Source organism: Typopeltis vanoorti, chromosome 12 (assembly GCF_054136105.1).
Source record: "Typopeltis vanoorti isolate ZY-2024b chromosome 12, IOZ_Tvanoo_1.0, whole genome shotgun sequence".
Lineage (NCBI taxonomy): Eukaryota > Metazoa > Arthropoda > Arachnida > Uropygi > Thelyphonidae > Typopeltis > Typopeltis vanoorti.
This window is the reverse complement of record NC_143560.1, coordinates 42,349,051-42,372,659: the sequence shown is the minus strand read 5'-3', so window position 1 is coordinate 42,372,659 and position 23,609 is coordinate 42,349,051. Positions and strand designations below refer to the sequence as shown.

At 37.1% G+C, this 23,609-nt stretch overlaps 1 protein-coding gene across 1 annotated transcript in view; it reads left to right on the top strand.

Moving 5' to 3' along the window:
• Window positions 1-3,904: 3,904 nt before the first annotated feature.
• Arf4 (ADP-ribosylation factor 2) overlaps window positions 3,905-23,609 on the top strand; it is a 93,925-nt gene continuing 74,220 nt past the window's right edge. Inside the window, exon 1 of the mRNA XM_090402066.1 lies at window positions 3,905-4,097. Within this exon, the coding sequence (XP_090258192.1) occupies window positions 4,031-4,097 (67 nt within the window). The 5' untranslated portion in view covers window positions 3,905-4,030. The remainder of the gene's footprint in view (window positions 4,098-23,609) is intronic.

Genomic DNA, 23,609 nt, shown 5'->3' with positions numbered 1-23,609 from the left:
TGTTGTGGCTGTTGAAGCATAATCGTTTATCGAGAAGTAATCCTAGGTATTTTGCTTCAGTTTTCCAGGGAATTTTAGAGTTGAACACGGTGATATCTCCTTTGCGAGATGCTCGTCTTCTTGTGAAGATTATCGTTGTGATTTTCTGGGGATTTAAATGTAGTCGCCAGTCTGAAAACCATTTTTCTAGATTCAGGATGGTGTCTTGTAGTTTTTTGGTTACAACATGTGGTTGGCGGGATCCGGCTAGTATAGCCGTGTCATCTGCAGAAAGGGCGATGGTGGATGTGAGAGGATTTTGAGGGATGTCTGCCTTATAGATGTCGAACGGAATCGGGGATAGCAGTGATCCTTGAGGAACTCCAGGGAGGATTTTCCATTGAATTGACACTGTTCCATTGATTTTGACTTGCATCCTCCTGTTTGAGAGGTATGATTGATTAAGGTATATCATGTCTAGTGGAAGGTTTGCGATGATGTTTGTAGAGGAGGCCTTGGCGCCAGATCTTATCGAAGGCCTTTGAGATGTCTAGGAAGACAGCTCCAGTGTGCTGATTCCAATTAAATCCTGTGGTGATGTATTCTACCAGTCTATGGATCTATTGGGTGGTGCTGTGATTTTGATGGAAGCCAATTGTTGGTTGGCAGGCCGATGGGACGGTAATTTTCAGGTTGGTGTGGGTCTTTGCCTAAGTTGGTTAGCAGGCCGATGGGACGGTAATTTTCAGGTAGGTGTGGGTCTTTGCCTAGTTTGTGAATTGGGATGATGTCATCTATTTTCCATGACTGGGGGTGGAGTGCTGCCATTTTAGGATGGAGTTTATGATGTTTGCCAGATGTGCTATGGCTTTGCATGTTAGTGCCTTGATGCATTTGTTAGTGATCTTGAGATGGTTGATTATGCCAATTATTTCAGTGGGTGAGGTATACATTGGAGGGCTTGGATTGTCATCAGGACGATTTACTGTGAACCTGACTTTACGATGGATCCTGTATACATGGCTGATGTTTAGGTTCTCATATGCAGAACTGCATTGTTTCTCTAGGTTTCTTGCTATGGTTTCAGCTTTCTCAGCATTTGTGTATGCAAAGTGCTGTTTTGCTTGGAGAGGGATTTGCGCTTGTTCCTGGGGTTGTTTAGGAATTTCCACATGGAATGATCTGCTGTGGAGATGGAGGTGAGCTTGTTGTCCCCTTGTTGATTCCTGTGGTTCTGGAGTGCTTCTCGGACTGATCTGTTTAATCTGTTGAGGGCTGTTTTGTCCTGGGGGAGAGCACATGTGTTGTGGTATCATTTTCTTTGTCTGTTTTTTCCCTTATTGAGTCCATGATTTCTTCTGGGAGACGGTTTTGTTTGTGGGTGATCGTGGATACTGTGGCTGCTGTTATGGCTTTATTGATTTGATTGGTGAGGTTCTTTATTGCTGTGTCTATTTCTTCCTTGGTTTTTATATGGGGAACCCGACCAATGTGTTCTGGTAGCACTTTCTTATGCTTCTCCCAGACAATGGAGGTTCGGGGTGGAAGGTGACTGGTGTTTGTTCCCTAAGTGAAGTAGGATTGGGTTGTGTTCTGATGATAATTCGTTGTGCTTGAATGCTGTACTGGTATTTGATGTTTTGTAGGATGGCGATGTCTAGGATGTCGGCTGGGCCAGTTGGGCTGTGGTGGGTCCTGTTACGACAGCGTTGTTTAATCCTTTGTAGCTGAAGAGGATACGGCCATTTTTATTTGTGGTTCTGCTGTTCCAGGAGGGATGTTTGGAGTTTAAGTCCCCAGACGATGATGGATTCATTTATGCCCATTACACCATCTAAGTCAGAAAATAGCAGGGTCTTAGCAGGGGAGTTGGAGGTTGGGGGGTAAGTATTCCATTGTGCCTGATGCAATTCCTGATAAATATGGCTGTACCACCACTTCTGTAGTCCAGTCGGTCATTTCTATACAGTGTGTAGCCTATCAGTTTTGGATTGTCTGCAGGTCTTAGATAAGTTTCATTAATTAGGATGATCAGGGTTGTATCTGTGAGAAAATTCTTGAAGCTCCGGTGTCTTGTTTTTTAGGCCATTGGCATTCCAAGCGGCGATCTGTAGTAAGTCTTGGAGAATCTAGTTTTGTTCATTAACAAACATTGATAAGATGGTTTGAATTTCTTTTAGAAATCTTTTTGTGGAATTTGGTGAATGATTTGACTTACTGAAGTCTTGAAGCATGTTTGCCAATGAGGCTGTGATGACTGTTGTCATGTTTGGAAGAATTTGGTACTGCTGGATATCTTTGGATGGGCGGGCTACTTCGGCATATGTCCTGCTTCGACGGTGGCTTTACAGACTGTTGGTATTTGTGAGAGCTGGTGTTTTGTTGTCTTTTGTTGGATGTCAGGCAACTGGGGAGCGATCGACTCTAAGGCCTGAGAGCAGGGTTGAGAGATCTGTTTCCTTTTTTGTATGTTTTGTTTTTAGGGTAGTGACTGCAGCCTCTGTAATTTGCCGGGTGGGGCCCCCGCAGTTCGCGCATTTGGCTGGTTTGGTCCTGGGTTTTAAGCAGGTTGCTGTGGGGTGGTTTTGCCCACATTTGAGGCATGTTTTGTCTGCTCTGCAGAGTTTCTGTGCGTGTCTGTACTTCTGACATCTGTGACACTGGCCCGACGAGGCTCTTTTCCTTAGTGCTTCAGTTGTGATTTTCAGACAACAGATCGTTGTTATGTGGTATATGTTCTTGTGAGTGTTAGGTATCTCTACGAGTACTAGGGTCATTGGACTCTTCTTGGCCCATAACATTCTGCTTACCTTAACAGGTGGGAGATCGTGGAGGCAGAGGTCTTCAATTATTTCATCTGTGCAGATGTTTTCTGTTACTCCCCTGAGTACAACTTTTAGGTTTTTCTCTTATTTCAGAGAGCAAGTATGATATTTAATATCTAACTCATCCATGGTTTTTGTGAGGTGTCTGTAGTCATCTACTGTGGCAGGCTGGATTTTAACTCCATCGTCTGCGTTTTTTTCCTATGAATAGGCAATTTGGTGGTTTTCATAATAGGCCTGAGGGTCGTCCATCGTTCTTTTTTCCCGTAGTACAATTGGCAGGACATTTTCATTGATGGGCGTGGGGAGGTCAGTCTTGGGGGAATCTTCTTCCATCCCCTCGTTTACCTGAGTCTCTGCTGTTTTACGTTTTCTTCGAGCATGGGTTTCTGTATGGTCTGTGGGAACAGAAATTATAAGGTTCATCTTCCCTTCTTCCCCTGGTGTTGAGTTTTCCCCTTCTGTGGAGTCATCTGTCGCTGAATATAGGTTTAGAAACCCTGGTCACTCTGCCTCAAACTTCTTCAACAGTTTTTTGAGGAGGTCGAGCACCAGCTTCTTATTCAGAGATTGGACAAAGTCGTCGGGACTTAAACTGTTCATGTTTAAAAGTATTCAAATATGCTTACCTGAGAAATATATATAATGGCGAAGAGAACGGCAAGGGCCGGAAATTTGCATCAAGAGTCAAAGTTTTGCCTTGGACTCAGCTATCATAGAAGATTCAAAAAAATCTAAAACTCACTAATCACCACTGAAATCTAAAACATTCTTCTCAACAACAACCATCATGACGGTCCTCATTTCGTAATCTACTCACTAACTCGTCTAAAATTCTTTGACCGTAATGTATCCTTACGTTTTGAATAAGCTATTAATAGCTTATTCAAAATGAATGACATATAGTGTTTCAATCTCTTTCACATTTATTTGCATTATTTACTCTATTTTTTTTCTCAACGTTTTAATTTATTTCTGTTTATTATTGTATTTATTTATTTATTTTGTTCTTACTTTGATATCACTCATATTCCTGCACTAGGTGACTCACTGTTTTGATATAGCATATGCTTTTAATACTGACGTCACTTTGGCAGCAAGTAAGGCTGGGACGTGGCATTGATGTTATAGTGCGTTTGTAATCAAACATTAAAATTTATCCGCTAGTACAAATTTTCCTTGAGTAAGTTTCGTTGTGATAAAGTAAAGTGTGAGTCGCAAAAATTATGGGATTAACGATATCGAGTATACTTACGCGATTGTTTGGTAAAAAGCAAGTTCGAATTCTAATGGGTAAGTCGTGAATATTGTTATTAGGGTTAGAATTATTTTAAAGGAACGCCGTGCAGATCTGGTAATGTGGTCATTTAAAAAATGAAATCGCTTGCCAGTTATTTATAAGAGAAACAAGAATGGAAATATATTTTGATTACTTCTGTTTGCCAGTAATATAAATAAAACATTATTCTTAGAGGTTTTGTTCGTTTTAATGTCATTTTTATGGCGTTATATCGTTTTTTTTTGTTTTTTTTTAAAATTTTTGTTGTCATGTACTCTCATCTCCGTACACATGAGTTTTGTCTTCAGAAATAGACAAAGGCCGATAATCAAATTAGCATTTAGTTATTTAGAAGGCTGAATTGATACTTTCTACCATATCCACTAAATTAAATTGCGTCATAGGTGTATTGTATAATATATGCCAATGAATTGATATGTAGAAATAAATAGAATATTCGATATATTCTCACGATGAGTCGCTTGACTCCATGGAGGTCTGATAATAATAGAAGTATATTAAAAGATGAGATTGACCTAAGGTTATTTTAGAGAAAAAGTTGAAACTCCCATTGAAATTACGCTTTTAATTCTTCCCAAGTAGGACATCTTTACTTCCCAACATTTTGCAGTAACAAAAATATTGCAAAATCGCTTGTGTCGATTCATTACGTTTTTGAGTTTTTTGTTTTTTTTTAGCATATTTCCTCCGGAAACCAAGACAGGGCGACCAGAAGAACACGCCATTATTAGACAATAATACCCTAGCCTCGTAGCCTTCTGCCGTAATTCAAAGCACCATCCCAGCCCTTGCCATGAAACTTAATAATGATATTAATATATTCAGTTCAGTTCTAGAATAGCGGTAACAGTTCGTTGTAATGCTTCATACTTATCTCCTACTGATTTATCATTTTTAGTACTTCTTGACTGTTTTATATTCCACACTGATTTTTTTTTTTGTCATTTTCCAAAATATTAAAGAATACATAAAATAAATAAAATAATTGATGTATTTTAAATATTGTACCAGCCTATCTCTAACTAGTATTCCTGAAAATCATGAAATGTAGGCATTTATTTTGCCACTAAACTTCACAACTCCATATAGTCATAAGGACTCCATGCAAATGCAAGCTATCTACAATTCATCGAACTCCTTTCAAATCATTAAATGTATCTTTGTTAATTGTATACTGTTTAGTTTCACAGGAAAAATTTTTTCCATGAACTAAACTCCGTAACCTCCATGTGAAATCAGCTCATTACCTTGAAAATAGTCCTTATAATTATTCTCAGTGTTTTCCAGCTGAAGGATGCACAGACTGCTGTTTCTTGAATTACTTCAGTGTGCTACGTAGTTAAAAAAAATTGCAGCATTCATTCATTTAAAATTTTTATTTCACTAATACTCTAAAATAAATGCTGACTTTCTGAGGGATGAAGCCCAAAGTGTCAAATTCGCTTTAGTGTTTAAAGCATTATTTGCTTCACTGACCTTCTATAATATCAGTGGTGCCTTAGTTTGCTTAGTGGCTCTTTGAATGAACATTTTTAGTTCTTCAGTTCTTGAATGGCAAAGTTGTGCAGGGAGGGTCTTTCAGCATTTGACAACAAAACTCGTTGAGTTGTCAAATGCAAAAAAAACATAGCCTTTGGCCCTTAAATGGTAATCCTCTTCCCATTCTTTTCCTTTGTCATTGAAGGTTTTTCGATTAGCATTAAAAACTGAAATATGTGTGCCATAATTTTCAGCTACATGGCGCATTGTTTTTGAACGGTACAAACACATGCCTGCAAATTGAAACTTGAATGAATTTTGTATGTTTATTTCAAAAATTACATTATTATTATAAAAACCTCCATGGAGTCAAAGACTCATCGTGGGAAGTCCACTGTCATACACGCTGTTTATCATACTACACCTTAAATATATTCACTGTCCCTGTGCTTACCACACTCTCGGGCAATGCATTCCAATCACTCTCCACCCTCCATGCAAAAACTTGCTCACACCCTCCTTATGCAGCTTCCAGGGATGTCCTCTTGTTCTCCTGTTCTCCGACATTAATCTGGTAATAACCTCTTAACAGCTTATATGTCTCGATCTCCCCCCCCTCCTCCTTCTACCCACCAATTTCTGTAAATTGCATTTTGTCAATCTGTCTTCATACTCTACATTCCAGAGACCAGAAATCACTTTAGTCAATTGCCTCTGAACTTTTTCCAGTGCATCTTCATCTTTTTGAAAACCTGGTGATCAGATCTGTGCACAGTAATCCATATGTGGCCTGATCAAAGCCTTATACAAAGGACCCATAACATCCTTGCTTCTACAAGTCAGTGTCCTCCACATCATTCCCATTATCCGCTGTGTTGTCTTCACAATTTTAGTAACATGTCCCCGAAATTTTAGGTCCTTGTCTACAATCACTCCCAGATCTCTCATCTCCTTTACCTCTTCCAAGATATTTTCTCAATTTCTCCAAATTTCAAAATCTTACACTTTGAAACATTGAATTGACATCCCCACTCATTTACCCGTTCAGCCAGTGTATTTAAGTCCTCTTGCAAAGGTACAGCATCCACTCTACTCCTGATAGCTCTCCTCAACTTTGCATCATCTGCAAACAACTGCATATCACCATTCAGACCTCTCCAAATATCATTTACATGCAAATGAAACAGCAATGGACCCAAAACAGACCCTTGAGGTACATCACTAGTTATTTTCCTCTTCTGGGATATCACTCCTCCATAGACAACTCGCTGATACCTCTCAAACAGCCAATATCCAATCCAGCGAACTAATCTATCAGCCCCATCCATTCCAATTTAATTACCAGCTTGTCATGTGGCAATTTATCAAATGCCTTTGCAAAATCTAAATATACCACTGTATATGCAACATCCTTATCCAATGCATTTGTCACTTTATTATAAAAAGTAAGCAGATTGCTAAAGCATGATCTTCCTCTAGTAAATCCATGCTGGCTGCAGAAGAATATTTTTCTTTTGTCGACCCAATTCTGAATCTTAGTCCTAACTAACTTCTCTAATACCTTAACCATAACTCAGGCACACACACTGGTCTATAATTCAAAGCCTTACTCTTATCACCTTTATGAATTGAAACAATTTTACCCTCTTTTCACTCTTTTGGAACTTGACCCAGTGAGAGACTAGAGTTGAAAAGATATGCAAAAGCTGTTAACTCTCTGGCACATTCCCTCAAAACACGTGGTGAAATAGCAAGTCTATTGAATTCCTCATATACCTCCTTCACTTATTAACAGTTCCTTCTCTTTCTTTCCCACTGCTTTGAAGTTCTGCATGATGTCGCATTCACAAGAATGAAATACTTTTATAAATTGCTCACTAAATATCTCAACTATGTCCTCTGCAGCAGTTATCATTCCTCCATTTTCACCAATCAATCCCATTCTACCATAATCATTCTTTCTTCTACTGGTCACATATAGAAAAAACTCCTTAGGATTTTTTTTGGCTGCTTTAGCTAACTGCTATTCATACTGCATTTTTGCTACCCTTATCAAGCTATTCACCTTCCTTGCCTGCTCTTTGTACTTCTCATGCAACTGGTTGTTATAAATACTCATTTTGTGTTTCTTCCATAATACCTTCTTCCAGATTGCATACCTTATCTCTTGATTCATCCATTTTACACCTACTCTATTTACCCTGTTAACATTTGGAATACATTCTGATATTGCTTCACCAAATAGTTTTTGAGTATGGCCCAAGCAGCATTGATATCCTTTCCATCCAGTTCCTCTTTCCAATTTATTATCGCAAGCTGTTTCCTGAGCTTTTTGTAATTACCAGTCTTATAATTCCACATACATCCCTTTCTAACAGATATCCTTGAATGGCTGGTAACCCTGCAAGTGATCACCTCGTGGTCACTCACCAACTGGTGGAAGATTTGATACCTCATTTATAATAACATCATCTGATGAGATGATCAAATCCAGTAACTCTTCATCATCGTGTACCCTCCGTTACGTGCTGCCTAAGGTAATTGTCTTTCAAAAACCTCCAAAATTAATTTTCTTTATCCCCAGATGTAGTCTCTTGCTTCCAGTCTATATTATCATAATTAAAGTCGCCCACAATGATAACTCGTTTCTTGCTAGCTAGGCCAATTTGCCTATACATTTCCTTCTCATTACCCTCCATATTATCAGGTCTATAGCAACACCCAACTAAATATTTCATCCTGTTTACTTCTACCTCACACTATACCACCTCAAAACTGTGACCACTATTTGCACCTTGCAAATCCACCTTAGATGGGCACAACTCATCTTCTACCATTAACAGTACTCCTCCCTTTCTTCCGTCTATCTTCACAAAAAATATCATATCCGTTCATCTCTATTCCTGTCAGGATGTCATCGTCATCTAACCACGTCTCACTTATACCAACAATTTTGGGGCGAATAAACTTGAGCAAAGCAAGAATTTCATTCCCTTTATTTCGAATACTTCTAGCATTAGTGAGTAAACATAAGAAATCATTACTGCTTCCACAAGTCCTACGAACGTCACTCCTATGATGTGACTCTTCAATACCTTCCTCAGTCACTTCCTCTATATTACCACCAATTCTACAACTTTCCTCACACCTAAACTCTCCCCACCCATCCCGGGCCATCTCAATTTGTGTTTGCCTGCTCACACATTTACCTCTGAGTTCAGCATTCCGCATGTTTCATAAAGTGTCTCTCCGTCCATCCTGACTCCCCCCATTTCCCTGTTTGTGTTGTACCTCCACTCTCTCATTTACTTCATTCATAATATTCACCTCTTCATTTGCAAGTGAGCAAAAACCTCTCCCTATCCTGCTTTTTTGTTCTTTCGTATCACTTTGCACCACCTCAGATCTATTCATTAGTCATTACCTCTTCTGCCAGTAACAATCTCTCCAGCCACATCAAAACCATTTAAATGCAGCCCATCTTCTTCATACAATTCCATGCATCCCTCAAATTCCTCCCACACATTCACAAAATGCACTTCATTCTCCTCACATAACCATGCTAACATATCATTCATAATCTTTGCACGCCTCCTCAGTTGATCACTATCATACCTTGGCAACTCTTTTACTCTCTTTAATAATCTCCTTGTATCCAATCTGGCATTTTCCTTGTTTCCATCCAAATTATTTGTTCCTACTACAACCACCAACTCTTGTGCTCTCTTATTCCTCATGTCCAACGCTTCAATCACTCTCTCTCCATTCTACCACCAGGAAAGCAAACCTTATGCATCTTCTCATTCACCACACCTCTAATAATGGAATAAAGAGAGTGGCTCTAATAATAGAGCCACTCTCGAATCATTCAATATATCTTTCGCATGGCCATCTTTCCTTCTACTCTTTTTCACTCTTCCATGTATGTCTGTAATTCTTTTAATTTCGCATGCAGTTCTCTTGCCTCATCATCAATTCTGCTTTCATGTCTGCATCCGATATATATATTCCTGTCTGACATTTTCATATTATGTCTTTGGATATTTTTGGTTACTCAGAATCTACAGCAGACCTCACACTGATTTTCTGACGAGGGTATCCAAGGATAATTAATTGACCCATTTTCCTTCTCCTGAGCGACATTTGGATCCTGTAGTGTAAGCTGCTGATCATGTATTTTATGAATGTTTGGCCTAACAGCAGTAAACCTGGATATCCCAAGACATCATCATCATGGATCTACTGTCTTGATGTGAAGAACTGGACAAGGAGGTGAAACTGTAGCTCCAGGTAATGAGAGTGAGACACCAGGTCCGATATCTTTTATCATACTTTGTGCAACTTGAGAAGAAGTAGGTAATTCAGGTTGATACAGAACAAGGAACTAATATTTGGCTATCTGTACTTGGCCCTGATTCTATGTTATTTTAGTGAGTTTCAATTAACTCAACAGTATTAAGAATAGGCATCGTATTCATTACTGGGATTAACATTGAATCTTAGAGCAAACTGTCAAAAGATGTTTTCACCGCCTGTGATTCCTCAATTTCTATTACTGTATCTTTACTTTATTGTAATCCTTTTACCAACACCGAACTCTGTATAGATGGAAATGAGTTCTAAGTTGGACTAGGATATATATATATATATATATATATATATATATATTTGAATTAGAAACAGAAATCTCATTTAATGGATAATCAGTTCCTGACAGTTCTAACCTTCCTTCACCTGTGAACGACTTTATTGACCTGTTGGTATTTTTGATGACACATTGGCCTTCATGCCTTTACTGTTATAACCACAAAGATATCTACTCCGAAGTCTTCCTCTTTTCTTCTTAATTACTGGTGGCAATTCTGTGCTGTTTTTTTTTTTTGGTTGCACCTCAGCAAGTAACAAGGCCTGGTTACTTGAGTCATGTTCACTCTTCTCCTGAATATCAATACTGGAAGTATCCCGCTGTGCAACTTCTATACAGATCTCAACATTCAGACTTTTAGCAGCATAGCAAATTGGTCCTGCAAAATGATCGCTTCACCCCCTTGTACATAAAATCTATTATCATTTTTAAATCTGTGTATTTTATATCTTTGAGAATAACAACTGGATATTTACATGAGTTTTCAAGAAATATTCCATAAAAGAAAGAACTGTATGCAGACAACACTATTTTGTGTGCTTTAAGTCTCTTACCTTCACATACTAAAGTCACATCTATAAAAGTTTCAGTAAAAACTAATTCATTAAAAGCAGTTAGTACATTGACATGGTGATTATTCCTTCTTAAACAGATCTGCTGAGCCTCCATCTTCATAATTTAGTAAATAGTTTTTTTTAAATTTTTTTTTTTTTATTTGTAAAAATGAAACTAGCATCTAAATTGTTACGTCTTTACCAGCAATACAATGGTAGTTATACACACGTGTAAATTAGGCCTAACTTATTTACACACGTGTAAATAAGTATCGACGCGTATACGAAACTCCAATCAGTGAAAAATGAAATTGCATTACTGACTTTACTCACCACATTAATGGCTTCATTTATCATAGTCAGATCACACGAGAACTGACTTACATCTTGCACACCAAAAATAAATAAAATAAATCTTTCAAGATAGAGGCTTAAAACCCTGTTTTGGCATTCTAAGGACTATTTTTATTCTCTTTCTAGGTCTTCCTATGTCTCTTTCCTCCTTCGTTCTTTGTGTATATTTTCTCCTTTTATGTTCTTTGATTTTATCATTATTGCTGGTATTTGTAATTCTTATTATTTCACATTTATCCATTCTTGTATATCCTTTAACTGCTCTAAGCAATTCCTTTTCCGCTGCTTGTATTCTACTTTCATTTTTTTCCCCCCTCTCTATGCAACTTTCTGGCCCATATAGTATTTTTGGTACTGCCATGACTTTATAAAATTTTAATTGTTTCCTTCTTTTGCCTTGTTGTTTGTCTTATAGTACTGCAGATTGCTTGAAAACAGTATAACTTATTATCTCTATCATTATCTATATCAAATGTTATGTCATATCCTAAATATGGAAGCCCAGAATAAAATAAATGTGTATTTTGATTATTATTTGGTGTAAGAATCTTTTTCCAAAAAGATTATAAAAACATTCTTTTTATATGTATTGAGAGGCTTGGATACTGTTATTAGCACCTCATTATTAGCAACACCAACAGATAAAAAAATATATTTATTGAAACTAATTTTGCTGGTTTTCTAACCAACATTTTCAGAGTGTGTAAATAATGCAAGTATCGTTTACGTAAATAACGTAAATTATTGTAAATAATGTAAGCATTATTAGAAACATCTGAAACAAAGTTAGTCCTAACAAGGCGCCCTCTCTGGGCTGGATAACTGTAAAGTTAATTTGGGGAAGTCTGATTACTCGGTTGTAGAATGTCTCTCAGGTGTGTCAAATTAATGTAACCATATTTGTTGAGGTTGGGGGGAGGTGCTTCATAGGTCATGCTAATTATAAAAATAGTCTCTTGGATTTATAGCAACTTCTAAGCACTCATTGTAATGCAGGAACAAAAAAATATAACTAAAGCAGACAAAGAAAATTCGCCTATTACGGACCAGACATATTATTAAAAAAAATCTTCTCAAGGACTCTTTTACTTACCAGATTATTGATTGCGATCTTACCAAATCTCAAAAGAAAAAAAAGCTACATCTTGGCCCAAAGAAATTACCAAAAAGTTAAAACCTTATCATGTCAGACCCACCCAGTTACGAGGTTCCCAAAATTCACAAACCTAATAACTCCTTTAGTTCAGTAGTTGACATAGACAGCCACCTCCACACACACTGGCCAAACATTTATCCAAATGAATTTTTCCCCCCTTATGAACAATTCTTCTTTTATTAAAAATTCTCTGCACTTTAAAATGAATAAAAAAAAATGTAATCTTGACATGATTGTTTTTAATTACTTCATGCATTAATTGCTGGAAGAAACTCATATTAAGGGCTTAATGGAGTGGAACAGCACTGAGGAAGTATTAAAAATATTAAATCTTCCAATATTTCGTCTGTCACTGAGACATTGTCAATAAGACTTATAACACAAATCTAAGGGAAACACGTGGGCAAAAACTAGTCCTAACCAGGTGGGGCACCCTCTGTAGGTGCCTGTTGTTGGCCTAGGGTGTCAACTGGGATCTTGAAGTATTAGTGCTTCCATTATTTTGGAAAGTTTAATACAACCATATTTATTTAAATTAAGCTGATTTTTGAGAGCAGCTGTAGATTCCAGTTGACTCCATAGTAGGCCAACTTGCAGGATCCAGTGAACTTTATATGATCCAGGCACAGAGAGAGAGAGGAAGGGAGCTGATCTTCAGTAGGAAAGTTTGAATGTATCTGCCTATGTACTGAAAAGGATGGGTTACCATTGGGTAGGTATTTTACTAAGGTGTGTAGAAAGGCTAAACTATTATTAGTTTCTTTTCCATGGTAAACTGGATTCAGTGGGGAAGAATATTGAAGTGAGAAATGAGTGTGTCTGTACCATGAAACCAAATGGAGAACACATCATTTACATGCTGTCCAACCACAGATCCAAGACCCATGGCTGGCAATGTGCCAAGAAGGGTCAATTCGTGTTGAAGGGGAGAAAGGAATTAGGCGATGTATGAATTTGTTACCAACACGTGAAATCACATGCTTTATACATGAAAGTTTCTAACTGTTGTACAAACCAAATAGTTACCACTTTAAAAACTAGAATTTTCGTAAAAGAAAAGCTAATTTTCTGAAGTATAATAATAAACACTCATCCCATGAAATGCATAGGTTACCCTATTTGTGGAATGGATTCACCTTCTTCTGTCATGTGTAGAAGTGTTGAAGGGTCTCGCATCTGTGGTAGCACAGTATCTTAACCAGATAGGTTTGAGAAGGGCTAAGTCAAGAGCTTGTTTTTCAAAATATTTCATAAAAAATTGGCAAGGTGGGGGGTTGAAAAGGGAGAACCCATAGAGGTATCCTCTGTTTATAAATTTTGTGCTTCCAAAAGAAATGTCTGGAATGAATAGCAGAGGAAAACTGCTCTCCAGTAATATCAGGAGGGGAAAACTTCCTTTATAAGCAATAAGGTGTCATTTAAGGAAATATTGGTAAACAGTAAGGTGATATCAAAGCTAACCAACAAAATATCTGTATTATTTAGTGTTAAATTCTCAATAGAAGTTTTAAAATATAGTTTAAGAACTGGTGTGACCAGTGGGGGGGGGGAGAAGAGAGCTTGCTGTTTTGCAAATTTATGGCATAGGTATCTGTAGTATCTACTATAGGTCTTAGGGGGTAATTTGGTTTGTGTATTTTTAGTAATCTGTATATCTGGGGGTTCGAGAGGACAAGAACTGAAGAGTTTTGAGGGTTTTTTTGTGATTTCAAGAGGTTAGAAATACACTTTTTTTTTTTAAGCAGATTCAATTTTTTTTTTATCTGAGATTTAGTAGGATCGTAATCTAAAGATCTGTAGGTGGAGCAGTCTCTGAGAATGATGTTTATTTTTCTGTTGTATTCACTGATATTAAGAATAACAGTAGCACTCCACTTGCCAGCTGTGGTGATGGCTATACTGCTATCTTTGCATGGTTTCTTGACGGAAATGAATTGACAAGAGCACCGGCAAAGGTTGGTCGATTGGTAGAGCCTCTGCTACTAATGGTTCAGTTAAATAAGTTTGAGCTTGGTTAGTAGTCGGAAGGGGCTAAATCGTTCGATGCTGTTGGCACACTCTCCCTCGATGACTCTTTGGACTCCCTGGAGGTGTAAAATAATAATTTATTTTAGGAGGTGAAGGGTGAGAATGCTGGCGATTCCAAGCCTAATGTTGTTAGCTATTTCATCATCATCATCATCAAATTCCTGCCATGTATCCTCAAGGGGGTGTACAGGATATGATAGTACTACCTGAAAAATTTATATCATTACTAACTTCCTATCTACAATTTTCCTCCAAATCAGTCTGTTACTTCTCAAGATGCCAACATTATCAGAGCTTATATTTCTATTGTCCTAAGGCACTTTGTACCGTATCAATCCACCTATATCTTGGTCTTCCTTTGGTTCGTTTTGCTGCCAACCCGGCAGAGAACACTTGTTTTGCTAATCTTTCTTCGCCCATTCTGTTTAAGTGAACATACCACCTGAGATTAGCTCTGCTAATGCATTCCTGGATGCTGACAATGTCAAGTTCTTTCCTAATATCCTTGTTTTTAATATGATATTGCCATTGATGCCATCTGTTCACGCCTATAATCTTTCTCAGGACTCTAATATCTGCGGTCTGTAGTCTTTGGTTGAGTGTTTTACTTCTGACCCAGCTCTCAGATCCATAAGTTAAAACTGGTTTGAACACTGTCTTGTATAGAGCTAATTTAGTGTTCCGATTAATTTCTCTCTTATTCCATATGAATTTATTCAATTGATTTCCCACCATACCAGCTTTGCTGATTCTGTTGTCTATTTCTATATTTAATTTACCATCTTCAGTAAAAATCGTGCCTAAGTAGCTGAAATGTTTTCTTGTTCCACTGGTTCTCCATTCACAACACAGTTGACATTTTCAATGATTCTGCCTATTTTCATTGTCTTTTGTCTTTTTATTGCTGACCTAAAAAAAAAAAAAAAAGAAAGTTAGCTATTTCTGAAGCTAAATTATGGATACTGTATTCGTCATCCTAGAATCCAGTTTACCATGGAAAAAGAAACTAATAATAGTTTAGTCTTTCTAGACACGTTGGCAACACCAACGTGTAATGCTTGTAATTGTAACCTGTCCTTTTCAATATACAGGAAGCCCACCCACACAAGCAAATACATTCACAAACTTTGCCATTCCTCTCCTCCAACCTCTTAACAAGATCATCACGCTTTTCAAAGATTTAGGCCTATAGTGACTTGTTCCGGCCTTAGAAGTCATCATTTAGTCTCTTTACAAGACTTCCTCAACAAGATGATAGTATTAAAACACAAACCTATGAAGCCCATAACCTTTGTTTTAGTGAGTCCTCTTTGCAGAAATTCACATACACCAAAAAATTGCTATAGTTCTCACAGTATCAAAAAAAAAAAAAAAATAATAATAATAATCAGTCCTTCCCCAATTCTTGACCTTCAGAAAGATTTTAGTAATGCTATTGTCCCCTGTGTCTGAGACACTTCAGAAATAATAGCCAGTCTTAAATGTATTTGCAACACTTGCTACTCTTACATCTTTTACTGAAGATCAACCAACACCTGCATGGAAGAACACAAAAAATACATCTGAAGTTATGTGGTCAATCACGTCTTGCAGACCATGCTTTAGATATGACTCATAGAATCAGTTGGAAAAAGGCCGGCATGCTCTATCACAGTAAATTTAAGAGGGACTACAGGTATCCCTTGATTAACGCAATTAATTAATCCCTTGATGTCACCGCGTATATCAGAATCGTGTTAATCAAATATAATAATCAATGGTAAAAATTTACAATTCGTATTATCAATTACTGTATTAATAATTCGTTTTATATGGTACTCTTTTAGGAAAGATAAAAAATGAATGCAAAGTAAATGTTTAATAAATGCTTGTACCTACATTAGTTACTGCAATTTTTTATCGAAAAAAGTTATGAGTTGTTTGAACAGTTTCAGTTTTTTTTTTCTTATCAGCATAAATTCTACGATAACAAGCAAAATTGTTCTCTAGACATTGGCAAACAAGCATTCTTCGATTAAAATCGATCCATATCCATTACTTGCTGCTTAAGCGATTCTAAACTGCAAAATATTCCATCCATTTCTTTGATTGTTATCTTCTTTGGAACCTCATCTTCACATTCCATTTGTTTGTTGTCTTCATATGGCTCTGATACACTCCTCTCCTTAACACACTTAAACAACCAACATCCCAGAATCAAGTTCACCCTGGAAAAAGGAAAACAACAGCCTCCCTTTTCTAGACACTAGTCACCTGCCAACCTGATGGAACCTTGGTTTTCTCGGTTTATAGAAAACTTGCCCATACAGGCAGATACATTCACCAACAATCCCACCATCCCCCTTCATAACAATATGGAGTTGTTAAGACACTATACAACAGAGCTAAACTAATCTGTTCAAATCACATCCTCAACACTTTCTCAGCCAATGGCTACCCCCCTCCCAAAAAAAAAATCCACAAAATATCAAAACCAGTAAACCACAATCCTCCCCCTCACAACGAGGATTACTCTAAATCCACCACCATTCCCTACATCCGAGGCACCTCGGAAAAAATTACCAAAATCCTAAAAAAACATGACTTCACCTCTTGTTACAGACCATATAGAAAATTGGCATCCCTTATCTGCTCCACTAGAGACCAACCACTCCCCCTAGACCTACCTGGTGTATACCAGGTCCCTTGGAGCTGTAAGTTGTCCTACTTTGGCCAAACAGGCAGGACAGCGAATATCAGAATTTCAGAACACAAGGACTACATCCGGTTTCACCAGTACAGCCACTATGGTCTTGCAGACCATAATCGGGATACACGCCACAGAATACATTGGAAGAACGTCACAATAATACACCGTAGCAAGTTCAAATTTGAAAGACTATTCATGGAATCAGCCTCAGCCCTAAGAAACATGCCAAACCTCAACAAATTTGGTTGCATGAGACTGTCCCAAATTTGGGAGGCTTACATCAGAAGACCTTCAGCCCAACGGCCAAGAATACCTACATAGCCCCCTAGGAAGCACCATCAGGACTTTTAGGAAAACCATAGCTTCCCGCTTCGTTTCTCACTTACTGTGTTTAGTGCCTGCATGCACGTGTCTTTATTGTAAGTTCCTTTGAAGATTGGAAATATATTAAAGTTTATTTTAATGTATATTCTATTGTATGTTGTAATTTCCTTAAGTTATTTAGTAAGCATGTCTTCATATGAGCGTTGTTCACTTTCAAGAAGATTGTTGTCATCACTGAAATCTTTCGAATTTCAATTCAATAATTCTTTAACATCTTCTGCATCAGCACCTTAAAAACCAAGGTCTTCACCAATTGCAATGATTTCTTCAAACACGTCATTCATGGGATTCCGAAAACCATCTGTCATTAGTGCATTCTGGCAAAAGATTTTCCAAACAGCTTTCATGCAGCTAGAAAACACTTGCTGCCACGAGTCATGAATGTTTTCAATTGTGTGTTTAATGTTAAAATTTTTCCAAAATCCTTGGAGCATTTTCTCCTGTTGTTGTTTGTTTCTACTACCTTTGAGAATGTCTTTTTAAGAAAATAGGCTTTTAAAATTGTAATGATACCCATGTCCATGGGTTGTAGCAATGATGTTGTATTTGGTGGAAAAAATAAAACTTTCACATTCTCACACAGATCATAAGAGAATTTGGATGACCAGGCATGTTATCTAAAAGCGAAAGAGCTTTGAAAGGCAAGTTCTTTTTCTTGCAGTGGGCTTCAACTGTCAGACAAAAATAGGCTCTGGGTAACCCAAGCCAATTTAAAGGCGCATTAATTAAAACTCTTGCAGCGTATATAAAGGGATTGTCACAATTAATTTCACTGTGTTAATCAAATCCTGCGTTAATCAATGGATACCTGTATTTTTGGAATCTGCAGCTGCTCTCTCGAAATTAGCTATTTAAATAAATAAACATGGTTGCATTAAACTTCCCAAAATATGGGTAACACTAATATTTCAAGATTCCATTTTACATCCTAGGCCATTAACATGTGCCAACAGAGGGTACCACCACTTAGTTTTATGTTGCCTGTGTGTGTTTTCTCATTGTACTTCCTGATGCCTGAGTGACTGAGATGAAATAACATTAGAAGAATTAAATAATATTTTTAACCCTTTCTCAGTGCTGTTTCACTCCATTAAGCCTCTAGCGTGAGTAGCATTACTTAACATTACTTCATTGTTCACCAATTTACTTTTGGCAGAGATTCTTGATGTCATTAAGCCACATTTCCCTTCTGACACATTATTTAAATTCACCATTTATTTTTGTTATATCCTTTGGAAAGGAAATATATACAAACAGCTGGATGGGACTGGTATGGGTTCCCCTCTTTCCTCCCCATTAGCAAACTTCTGCATGGAACATTTTGAAAAATGAGCACTCAGCACAACTATGCTTAAACTAGTGGTCTCTGCTATGTTGGCAATGTGTGTGCAATTTGGCATCATGGCCTAGGCACATTGTACACATTTTTAGCACATCTTAACAGCCAACATCCTAAAATAAACTTCAGTGGAAAAAAGAAAACTGTCTTCCCTTTCTAGATACAAATTTTCTAACTTCCACATGGCTCATTATCCTTTCCTATCTACAGAAAACCCACCACCAAATACAGGAAGGTATTTACATAAACGATATCATCATCCATCCTAACAATATTGGCATCTTAAAACACTTACTGGACCAGGGCTATTTGTTCCAATGGCAAAGCCCTTGAAATTTGAGCTCAAGGACTTTTTAGCCAATGTCTACAGCCAATATGAAAAAGATAACAAACAGGCCCTATCAAAAAACAATATTTAGTTGTTTGTATTAATTATGTATCATTTAATTCAATATAAAAGAGCCACACTTTGTTCAGCCAAGAGCCTCATGCGGCTCTGGAGCCACCGGTTCCCGACCCATGGCTTAGAGTCGAGTGTCCAGTTTCCTCTCATCAGATTTATTATTGGACTACTTAAGGACTGTACTTTCATCCACACTCTCCTTTCTTACACTCTCACTCACTAACCATAAATCCTATCCATAGTTCTGCTGATGATAGTGCATTCCATTCCTCATCTTCATTTGAAAAACTTTGTTCTCAAATGATTAATACTTTTAGATCTTTCATATCCAGTATCTTAAACAGTTATCTCCTTACTCAAGTGGGAGAGTGAAGATAATCTAGGGAATTTTAATACTGCCCAAACCGATTCCATCCTTTTCTTGGATGAAATATTTTAGTTTGTTCCTGTTTACTTTTGGTGTTAGAATCTACCCCCAAGATTCTTAGATTGAGCTAATCCTTGCATAAACACACTACATCCATAATCCTCCTCATCCTCCCCCTCCCCTCCACCCAGAAAAAAAAACTTGGTCTTTTTTCATTTTAAACACTTTCTACCTGTAAATTATAAGTCCAAATCTGCCCACTTTTTTGATAGGCCATCATTTTCCTCCTCCTTCTAATCAAACATAAACTGCTGGTTTATCTATTCACAGTTCATTTCCAAACTTATCATGCCATCTTCCTATTCACTTCTATTCCACATGTCTCTTGTTCTTTGGAACAGCCTTCGAAAATATTTTTTTCCCTCTCCTAATTAATACAACCATCAGCTCTTCAAGAAAGGCATTAAGATTCCCCCTAATCACTTCCACACTTGCTGCTGTTGTGTTACAGGCTCTTGTGATCTCTCATATGTAGCAGTTGATTATGTATAAAAAGCATGTATGACAATATATAATGATATAGATCTTGTTTGGAATATGGTAAGGTAGTTTCTCCCAAAAATTTAAGTTTTAGTCTTAAATGTGTCCAGAAAATTAAATTAACATAGTATTGTGTTCAATTTTAGTTTTTTTTGGCTTCATATTTAATGAAGCATCTGACTGACCGCATCTGAACTTAGACTGCATAGGTTGGAAAATAAGTTTTATATATATATGTGTGTGTGTGTGTTTTGGGAAAACAAAAATGTTTGGGAAAAATTTGGAGAAAACAGCAAAGCTAATAATAATAGCAAATATCTGTTGGATTTCTGCTCAGGACATGGACTGATTATTACTAACACCATGTTCCAACATAAAAATGTGCACAAATTCACATGGAGAGAAGAGGCAAGGAAAAAGAAAAGTCTCATTGACTATGTTATTGTTGATATTGATGTTTTCTCCCTAGTGCAGGACACCAGAGTGTACAGAGGATTTGAAATTGGAAGTGATCATTATTTAGTCTTGAGCAGGATAAAATTGAATTTCATATTGAAAAGAATAACATGTAAGAAAGTTTAAAGGGAATAAAAGTTGAGCAGCTCTCAGATGTGAACTGTAGACTAAAATACAGAAAGATTATGGAAAAGAAAATGAAAGAGTTTGAGAACAGGAATCAAACTTTGGAGATTCACTGGCAAACTCTGATGAAAACATTGATTGATTCTGCCAGAGAGGCATGTGGTGAGGTTGTCTGCAAAGATAAAAAAATCAGAACTCCCTGGTGGACACAGGAAGTTAAAGAGGCAGTGAAGGAAAAGAAGAAAGCATATCAAAAGTTCCTGTCAAATAAGTCAGCTTTTGCTCTTAGAGAATATAGAGACAAAAGCAAGAATGCTAAACACTGTGCAAAACTAACTAAACAAAAGTCATGGGAGGACTTTGGCAAGAATATAGAAAATAAATATCAAGAAGGTGGCAAAATATTCTGGAGGTTGTTGAAGAGGCTTAGAAATGAAGGAAAGGGTGCTGTAAAAGGAGTGCAAGATGATAAAGGTGACATGAAAACGGGAGAAAAAGATATCCTTGAAGTATGGAGTAATTACTTTGAAAAACTGCTAAATGAAACAAGCAGTGATGACAGCATAGTGGTAAAAAACACTGCCCAGGCATGCAGTCAGGAATACATATCCATACTTGAAGTAGAGAAAGCCATCAAAGGCTTGAAATGTGGAAAGGCAGCAGGAGTAGATGATATTCGACCAGAAATGCTGAAGTATAATGGTATAAAAGTCTTACAGTGGCTGCACTGCATAGTTCAGAAAGCCTGTACAGAGGGACGAATTCCCGATGATTGGAGTAGAGCTCTCATAGTACCCATATATAAAAAGGGAAATAAAACTGAATGTGAGAATTACAGAGGTATTTCCCTACTGAGTGTTCCTGGCAAGATCTATGCAAGTATGCTTGAGAAACGGTTGAGAAGAATTGTGGAAGAAAAGCTTGGTGAAGAACAAGCTGGATTCAAGCCAAATAGAGGCTGTGAGGATCAGATCTTCACTTTACGACAAATAGTCGAGAAAGCATGGGAATATAATAAAGATCTGTATTTAAGTTTTGTCAATTTGGAAAAGGCATATGACAAGGTGCCAAGAGAGAAGCTATTCAATACGCTGCAGTTATATGGTGTCAATGGGGCATTATATCAAGCAATACTTAGTCTTTATTTGAGTTGTAAGTCAGCAGTTAGAATTGAAGGAAGTACAGGAAGATGGTTTAATGTTAAATCTGGTGTGAGACAAGGATGTACATTATCCCCTCTGTTATTCATTATCTATATGGATCACATTATGAAGGAAAGTGGTATTAAACATGATATCAAAATTGGAGATGTTAATATCAGCTCTTTGCTTTATGCGGATGATGTTATACTTCTAAATAAATCCGCTACAAGTCTGCAAGATTCTCTGACTAAATTGAATAACTGTTGTAATAGATATGGTATGAAGGTCAGCAATAAAAAGACAAAGACAATGAAAATAGGCAGAATTATTGAAAATGTCAACTGTGTTGTGAATGGAGAACCTGTGGAACAAGTAAAACATTTCAGCTACTTAGGTACGATTTTTAGTGAAGATTGTAAATTCAATATAGAAATAGACAGCAGAATCAGCAAAGCTGGTATGGTGGGAAGTCAATTGAATAAATTCATATGGAATAAGAGAAATTAGTCATAACACTAAATTAGCTGTATACAAGCCAGTGTTCAAACCAGTTTTAACTTATATATCTGAGAGCTGGGTCAGAAGTAAAACACTTGACCAAAGACTAGAGACCACAGGTATGAGAGTCCTGAGAAAGATTAGAGGCGTGAACAGATGGCATCAATGGTAATATCATATTAAAAACGAGGATATTAGGAAAGAACTTGACATTCACGGCATCCAGGAATGCGTTAGTAGAGCTAATCTCAGGTGGTATGGTCACTTAAACAGAATGGGCGAAGAAAGATTAGCAAAACAAGTGTTCTGCCAGGTTGGCAGCAAAACAACCCAGAGGAAGACCAAGATATAGGTGGATTGATACGTACAAAGTGCTTTAGACGATAGAAATATAAGATCTGATAATGTTGGAGTCTTGACAAGTAACAGACTGATTTGGAGGAAAATTGTAGATAGGAAGTTGGTAATGATGTAATTTTTTTCATGTAGTACTATCGTATCCTGTACACCCCTTGAGGGTACAAGACAGGAATTTGATGATATATATATATATATGAAATAAAATTTATTTTATTTTATTTCATATTTATTATTTCTTTGCTTGTTTGGTTTAATTTTTTTCAACCAAATAGCTTATGTCTTCATATTTTTTAGCATCTTCAGTTATAGCCAAAGTGTATTAGCAACTAATGTAATTTAAGAATAGCTACTGAGATGGCAAATTTCACATTCTCAAATCATTAATTTTGAGAATGCATGGGAATGATGTAGCTATAATAAACCTGTTGCTGCCATTCATTAATTCATGTGTATGTCAGAATGTGTTACTAGCGCAAGGAAACTGAGTAGTATGTATATATTATTATTACGTGACACCTTCAGTGAGTCCAAAGACTTATAGAGGGAGGGCGCCTACTCTACAACTGTCTCCACCACTCATTCAACTACAGCGTACCACACCATCTACTGCCTATCACCACCACTAGTATTTTCACAATCACAAATATCAATACCCATGGCAAGATTCAAACCTGCAATCTCCTGGCTGCAGAGCAGATAAACTAACCAGGCCAACATGGTACAGCATTTACAGATGTGGGAGACCAAGTAATAAGATTTTATTGCCAGAGACAAAGGTGATGTTGTCACTGAGCAATTAGTCTAACTTTCATATTGCTACTGCTTCTCAGCATAGCACTAACATCTGGATAACAGTATTTCCTATGTTGAAATATAGCATAGCACATAATTGTCAAGATATTTGAAAGCTTTGCTAGCTTGTTTGCTATATTATATCATTGAACTGACTTCAACTGTTTCTTCTGTAATCTGACCTTGTTGGAAT